The sequence below is a fragment of the Echinops telfairi genome, unplaced genomic scaffold (assembly GCF_000313985.2).
Source record: "Echinops telfairi isolate 266 unplaced genomic scaffold, ASM31398v2 ScPeMD7_5927;HRSCAF=6808, whole genome shotgun sequence".
Lineage (NCBI taxonomy): Eukaryota > Metazoa > Chordata > Mammalia > Afrosoricida > Tenrecidae > Echinops > Echinops telfairi.
The window spans coordinates 1,116,124-1,124,347 of record NW_022109827.1 but is presented as its reverse complement, the minus strand read 5'-3'; the positions used below and the strand labels follow the sequence as shown (position 1 = coordinate 1,124,347).

General features: G+C 34.8%; 1 protein-coding gene across 1 annotated transcript in view; it reads left to right on the top strand.

Annotated features, from left to right (window-relative positions):
- Positions 1-8,224, top strand: part of METTL14 (methyltransferase 14, N6-adenosine-methyltransferase subunit) — a 42,826-nt gene that overhangs the window by 13,837 nt on the left and 20,765 nt on the right. Inside the window, exons 6-8 of the mRNA XM_004715945.3 lie at positions 2,843-2,933; positions 3,944-4,085; positions 7,393-7,485. Of these exons, the coding sequence (XP_004716002.1) occupies positions 2,843-2,933; positions 3,944-4,085; positions 7,393-7,485 (326 nt within the window). The remainder of the gene's footprint in view (positions 1-2,842; positions 2,934-3,943; positions 4,086-7,392; positions 7,486-8,224) is intronic.

The window sequence follows — 8,224 nt, the reverse complement described above, 5'->3', positions numbered from 1 at the left end:
GGAAAAGTGGGTGAAGGGAGACAGTGGTCGGTGTAAGACATGAAAAAAATAATTTATAAACTATCAAGGCTTCATGAGGGGGGTGGGGATGAGCTGATACCAAGGGCTCAAGTAAAAAGAAGTTTTGAATGGAGTGGTGGCAACATGTACAAATATGCTTGACACAATGGATGTATTTGTGGATTGTGGTACTTGCTGTAAGAGCCCCCAATAAAATGATTAAAAAAACAAACGTCTTTTTCTCTTTCAGTAAGCTAACTGTGTCATGCATATTTCAGGTTGCTAATAAGCCTCCTTTACTCCTAATGCTAAAAGCCCTTATGGTGTGTAGTGGGTTACACCTCAAGGTTAGTAGTCCAAAACCACCAGTTATTCCGAGGAAGAAAGATGATTCTTTGTACTCCCATAAAGAGTTATAGTCTTGGGAACTCACAAAGGCAGTTCTATTCTGTTCTATAGGGTTGCTGTAAGTCATACTCAACTTGATGGCACGGGGTTTGTGAGTTTACCTCAAATGCTGCTTCTCCAGCATTTGGATTGTTTGCCGAGTTTACAATTTGAATAAGTAAATAGGGTGAAAGGATATGATCCTGGTGCACACCTCTCCTGATTTCAAACCACTCGCTATCCCCTTATTATGTCTATGTACAGGTTCCTTATGAAGCGTTCTGGAATTCCTATTCTTTACAATGTTATCCATAATGTGGATGCTCCACACAGTCGATGCCTTTGCATAATCAGTAAAACAGGTAAACATCCTTCTGGTATTTTCTGCTTTCTGTCAAGATCCATCTGATATCAGCAACGATCGCCCTCGTTCTATATCCTCTTGATTTCAGTTGAACTTTTGTCAGTTCTCTGTCTATATACTGCTCTGACCATCTTTGAGTTATTTTTGGCAGAATTTTACTTGCATGTGATACTAATTTCTGTATTGTTCAGAATGGGCACAAACATAGATCTCTTCCAGTTGGTTAGATGGGTCTCTTGGCCTAGATGAGTGGCGTCGCCAGTGTTGCATCCATTTATTTAAACTATCTCAATTTGTATTCCACAACTTCTCTGAGCCTTGCTTTTTGCCAGTATCTTCACTACAGGTTGGACTTCGGTTTTCATTACAGTTGCTACCTCCTAAAATAGTTGAATGCTGGCCACTTATTTTTGGTACAGTGACTTTGTGTATTCCTTCCATCTTCTGATTCTTCATGCATCAGTTGCCTTTGGAAGTCTTGAATATCGTGACTTGACTTTTGTTCTTTCAATTCTTTGAGCTTGAGAAATGCAGCGTTTAGTCGTCTCTTTTGTTTTTCTGATTTCAGATCTTTGCACTTTCATTATAGTATGTTGTCTTCTTGAGTCCTCCAACTTTATTTCATCATCGTCTCCGTTCTCTTTAGCTGCTCTACGTTTAAGAACAAGCTTCAGTCTTCTGATACCCATTTCGACCATTTTTTCCCTGTCTTTTTAAAGACCTTTTCCTTTTTCCTGTATGGGTGTTATTGATACTTATCTGGCTTTTGGTCTTTAGAGTTTACTGAATGAAATCTATTTTTGAGATGGTCTCTGAAGCCAGATAGGATACACTCAAAGACAAAATTTTGGCTCTTGACTTCTTTTGATTGTCTTTAGGTTCAACTTGAACTTGCATAGGAGCAAGTGGAACCTAAAGACAATCAAAAGAAGTCCACGCGAGCCAAAAATGATCAGTTCCTCAGTTAAGCCTAGGCATTTTTTTTTCTGACTGAAGATATTAAGCTTCTTCATCACCTCTTCCACAGATGTAGTTGACTTGACATCTTTTATGTAGTTGAAAAAAAGATCTTTTCATTGACTAGATCATTGATCTTGCAACATATGTCATGTGATCTATATGGTGTTCAGTCACCAAATCCCTGTTTTCCAACTAATGATCCTTCTGTTTCCAACTTTCGTGTTCCAGTTATCAGTAATTGTCAATACATCCTAATTGCATGTATAAACAATTTTGCAATCAGAGTTGGTGAAAGTCTTAAGTGGTTTCATCTTTGGCATTAGTGATTGGTACGGGAATTTGAAAATAGCAGTCACATTAAATGAATAGTTGTCACATTACAATGTGTAGCTCAGGATAGATCTTGAAGTGTTCACTTTGATTGTGAATGCGATGTGATTCCTTTTCAGCATATTCTTCCTGGCCTGGTAGACTATATGACTGTCTGGATCAGAATAGCCAATATCAAGCCATTTCAGCTCACTTACATCCATGATGTCTGTTGAGAAGGGTTCCGTGCCATTTTGACGCAACGTCCAGTTTTCCTAGAGTCTTATACTTCATATATTCTGTGTTCTGATTATTAATGGATATTTGCAGCTATTTTTTTTTTCTCATTTTAGGGAGAAGGGCCAGAAATCTACTTCTAAATAATTGGCCAGTGAAAACTTTATGAATAGCAGCAGACCATTGTGTGATAAAATGCCAGAAGATAAGCCTGTCAGGTTGAAAGGTATTCAAAATACGGCAGGGAATAGCTACCTCCTCAAAGTAGAGTCTGCCTTAATGACATGGGCACAGTTAACGTTTTTGGTGCATTCTTTTGCTGACGGGGCACCACCACTCAAAGTGAGAAGAAACATCTGCAAATATCCAATTAATAAATGTGAGAAATTAAGAATACAAGAAATAAAACTAGATTTAGAATGTGTGGATTTTTACCTGCAGGGTGATCGAGCATAAAATGTGTAGCCGAAATGTTTTTAAATACTCAATTAACTTTTAAAAATAAATGAGACTAAAATGTAGTGTATGTTGTTTTGTTTTGTAGAGAGTGCTCATAACCTTTGAATTCCTTAATATTTTTCTCAGGTTTAGCTGACAGATTTGAAGAATACCCTAAACTAAGGGAGCTCATTCGGCTGAAAGATGAGTTAATAGCTAAATCTAACACTCCTCCTATGTAAGTGTTTTTATTGATTTATTTTTGTTCCTGATGTTGGTTTAAAACATCAATCTTCTTATAACATTCTTTTTAAAAAACATGCCAGTGCCTATAGAAGATAAGAATTTTCTGCTTCTTTGTAATACAATATGTTAATCCAAAACTATAGTTTTGAATACACAGTAAAAACTCTTTCAATATTTAGAGTTTTATGGATAGTTTTTAGTATCTTTAAATAATGCTTTCTTCTTAAAAAGTTCCCCATGTCTGTTCTATTCCTGATAATTTAAAAAAAAAGTCTTAGATGTGATTTTCTTTTCAATAAGTAATTTGTTTAATGTGGAAAGTTTATACAGTTTATGTGAATAAGAAAACAAAAGAAAAATAAATTTTATCTCAGTGTGAGTGACAAATATTCTTAATATTTTAGAATATGATAATATGAGCCTTTCTCTAAGAGCTTATAATTTATATTGGGCATCTTGATAAGATAAGTGATAGAAACAGTTTTACTAATGAACAACCTAATAACAAACTGAATACCATATTTACTCAAAACTCGCTGGTGCCACGCTGATTTCCGCTGAGACAGTGATCGGATTGGCCCGAGCATGAGCGCTCCAGAGGATTTTTGGCGGCGCTGTAAATCTCTGCAGGAGCACACTGCCTCATCTCTCTGCTGTGGAGCAGGTGATGGGCTCACACTGTTGACTGCTCTAGCAAGCTCCCTTTCCATATTTGGAAATTGTTTTTTATGGGGAGGATTTTAAATCTTAGAGTGTAAAAGTTAGAGGTTTATATTTTGAATGTTGTGTGGAATATGATTTTACGTTGCAGTGTAATTCCTAGAAATGGCTTACTATCTATTCTGTACAAAAGAAAGACAATTTTCCATTAAAATAGGCATTTAGTAGTTACCTCTTTACTACTTTGTAAATGGGGTTGATTAAAATTAAGTAGTTTATTTCATTACTGTCTAGAAGGGATTTGAATGTCTCTGATTTGTTTTTAATATGTGAATCAAATAGGTACTTACAAGCAGATGTAGAAGCTTTTGACATCAGAGAACTAACGCCCAAATTTGATGTGATTCTCCTGGAACCCCCTTTAGAAGAATATTACAGAGAAACAGGAAGCACTGCTAATGAAAAATGCTGGACGTGGGATGATGTATGATTAAACTTTCTATATTATCATGAGTTATTGATTGTTTAAATGACTACTTGTTGGATTGAAAAATGGAATTACAAATATCCCTATTTGGTAGAGTTTATAAATAATGATTTCTAATCTATCCTGTGACTGAGTCTTCAAGGTACATTGGGAGATATTTCTGTTGATTCTCTTACAATGCAAAAATCGAACACACAGTGAGTGAGTACACTAAAGACTCCTAATCTCTGACTTAAACCCTTTGGATATTAGCTAGAAAAGTCTACGAACAGAATGATTAGAAACACATTTTGTATTTTGTTAGATTTGGTAAAGGTCAGAGTATAATGATATATAACAGGATCCCTATTCTTCAAGAAGCTTACAGTATAGTGGATTAAAAGGATGCACAAATACATGATTGCAGTAAAGTGTTATTGTTGTGATAAAATTATATTTTCCTAAATAATATTATGTAAACTGATGGCTTTAATTACATAAAATATTGTAGCAATCACTAACAAAAATAACCAGTGGTTTCTGTTGAAAAACCACTATGTACTGGCAATGTACTAGGAATTCAAACGTAAATAAAACTTCATAATTATCCTGAAGGAGCACACAGTTTAATGAGATTAACATTGATCTTCACTAATGATTACATTTTAATTTTGTTGGTTTATAAAAGAGAAAATTAGAAGGTGGGGAGAACCATTAACTAAGCGTTGGGAGATGGGACATGAATATAGATCAGGTGACATGTGAACTACATAGTAGAAATAGATTAGTTGGAATTTATCTCATGAAGAAAGGTGGGGGAAGATACTATAAATAGAACAGCAAGAGCAAAAAACCACAACTGAACCCACTATTGGGTGGATTCAGACCCACAGTGACTATAAGCAGGGGTCCTCAAACTTTTTAAACAGGGCCAGTTCACTGTCCCTCAGACCCATTGGAGGGCCGGACTGCAGTTTAAAAAAAAAAAAAACTATGAACAAATTCCTATGCACACTGCACATAGCGTATTTTGAAATGAAAAACAAAACTGGGCAAAAAACACCTGGCAGGCCGAATAAATGTCCTCCGCGGGCCACATGTGGCCCTCAGGCCGTAGTTTGAGGACGCCTGCTAGTTTCCAAGACTGTAAATCTTTATATGGGAGCAGACAACCTCATCTTTCTCCCACAGTAAATGGTAGATTTGAACTGCCAGCCATGCAGGTAGCAGAAAGCATAGAGGTAAAAAAAAAATTGCTTGGTTTGTGGTATAGGGAAGGTATAGCCTTTATTGTTGTTGGAACATACCGTATTTACTCGTGTATAAGCTGAGTTTCTCAGCACATTTTTAATGCAGTTTTTGTGGTAAAATTAGGTGCCTTGACTGATATTTGGGATGGCTTATACTTGAGTCTATCTGGTAGATTGGAACCACTTGTTGTTACGTCATTTTAGAAGCTTAGACTTTTACCCTGGAGGCATTACAGAGTCATTGAAAAGTTTTAATCTGGTCAATAGCGTGATCAAATGACTGTATGGAGGCTGACTAACAAGAGAGAAGTGTGGAAAGAAAGGAATCTCGTCTTTCATTGGTAGTTCAGTTGAACTGTGTTTTGATAGCCAGTCTGCGGTTTGACAGTGAAGGCACAAGTGCTTCAATTTTTCAGGTATATGACAAACAAATTTAAGGGTTTTTGAATTAAAATAATTTTTATTTTATAGGCATATCCATCATTTCATTTCACTTCAGTGAACTTAAGCTCTACCTGGGGTGTTTTGAAAACTTTTTACTGCCCTAGAGCCCTAAGCGCTTAACCGTTTTTATGATGACTTTGTGTGCCTTAGTTTCGATGCATTGTGACCATAGAGGACATCTTTGTGGGAGCAGATCACCAGGTGTTTTTCCTTTGGAGGGACTGATGGGTTATAATTGCCAGCCTTTTAGTTAGCAGCTGAATAGTTAATAGTTACCACCATCCTTTGTATGCTTTCTCCCACACAGCAGCTGGGGGATTTGAACTCCTGACTTTGTGGTTAGCAGTCCAGTCAGGGCCTACCCTACACACAAGCATGACTCCTCCCTTTATATGATAACCCAACCCAAACCCACTGCCAGACTGATAGAATCAAACTGCCGATCTTGCCATTAACAGCCCAACAGATAATGCACTGTGCCACCTGGGCGCTTCCTTTATATGATACTATGCAGAGTATCTATAGCTGACATAATAAATGATAAAGAGAAAGTGTTTGGGTTTTACAAAGTATTTTTTGAAGAGTTAGTATGTTTTGGTTAAGGACATAAACATTTATTTTAAATGCAATGTAAATAGTAATTAATTTGTTTAATTTTTTGATGTGTGCTTTCAGTTATTTTTTAGCTATACCACATATAAATTTGTGCATATATATATGCATTCATATATATGTCCATACTTGAATCATTAAAAAATGGTTACTGTACTATGAAAATAATTGATAAAGAGAAATCTCAAGACTTAAATGTAAGGCTAAATAGATTTATTTGTATATGGTGTAGATTATTTTCATTATTATCATCAAATATTTTTTTCTACCTATATACATTTGCGATGATATGATTGTAACATGTCCCTCTGTTACTTAGGAGTTAACTAGAGAAGTTAAAAAAATTCTTAATAAATGAAACTAATAAATTCTTGCTTGAACTATGGTTTCTGAAGCTTGTTAACTTTTAAAGAAACTGGAGAAAATATTTTATATAAAATGGTTTTGTCTGTGGTCTCTTATAGGAGAATATGGTATTTCCAAAATTTTAAATTTTAATTATTAATGAACTTTTAAAATGTGACACACTTAACACCTACAAGGCAAACAAAAGTTATAGATTACATTGAGTTTTTTTATATTTCAGATTTCATTATATATTTTAATAAATTATGCACATTGATTTATCTAATATTTCATTTTTGTGTGGCCCTAACTATGAGGGCATTTCATTTTATTCTTTCGCATGTCAGGTCTTTTTTCATGTTATAGTATTTACATTAAAATAACTCTTAAACTGTACCTTACAAAATTCCCTAATTCTACAAATGTTTTCCTACCAACTCTACATTAGGAATAAATAACAATAGGAATAAGTGTGTGTATGTGTGCATAAACGTACCCATTGTTTGCATATAATAAACAAAAGCAGCAATAGAATCAATAAATTTTAAAAATAAAATTGATTTGCTATTGTATTTTCTAATTAAAAGAACACATATTTTGAGAATATTGATGAATTATAGTTTAGGGTGAACAGGAAATGAGCTTTTATACAGCATTGGTTTTGTTTCTTTTAGATCATGAAGTTAGAAATTGATGAAATTGCAGCACCTCGATCGTTTATTTTTCTGTGGTGTGGTTCTGGGGAGGGATTGGACCTGGGAAGAGTGGTAAGTTGATCCTTTTTTTACTAAGGTGGAATTTTTAATTTATAAGAAAAAATGTTGCATATATGGTTTTTAGATCTACCGTATATGCTTGTGTATAAGCTGAGTTTTTCAGAACATTTTTTTTATGGTTTCATTTTCTTTTCTTTTAAAAAAAATCATTTTATTAGCACATTTTTAATGCAGTTTTTGTGGTAAAATTAGGTGCCTCAGCTGATATTCGGGTTTGGCTTATACTTGATTATATATGGTATATCATTTTACCCTTTGCCTCTTTTTTTTTTTAAACATTTATAAATTTCTTTTTTTTTAAATCATTCTATTGGGGGCTCATACAACTCTTATCACAATCCATACATCCATCCACTGTGTCAAGCACATTTGTACATTCGTTGCCCTCATCATTCTCAAAACATTTGTTCTCCACTTAAGCCCCTGACATCAGCTCCTCATTTTTATCCCCTCGTTCCCTGCTCCCCCTCCCTTATGAACCCTTGATAATTTATAAATTATTATTTTGTCATTACCCTTTGCCTCTTAAATAGTAAAATAGAAGAGAAGTTCTGTCCAGAAGAGGCTAGGAGAAAGGTAGTACCACTAAGTCAGTGAACTAGCACTGGGGATAGACTCAGCTTTTTAAAAGGCATATTTATATAACTTCAGGAAGAGTACAGGTTAGAATGAGAAACTAAATTGCACTTCATTAATTAGTATCATTTTTTGCCCATTATGAATAGCTAAA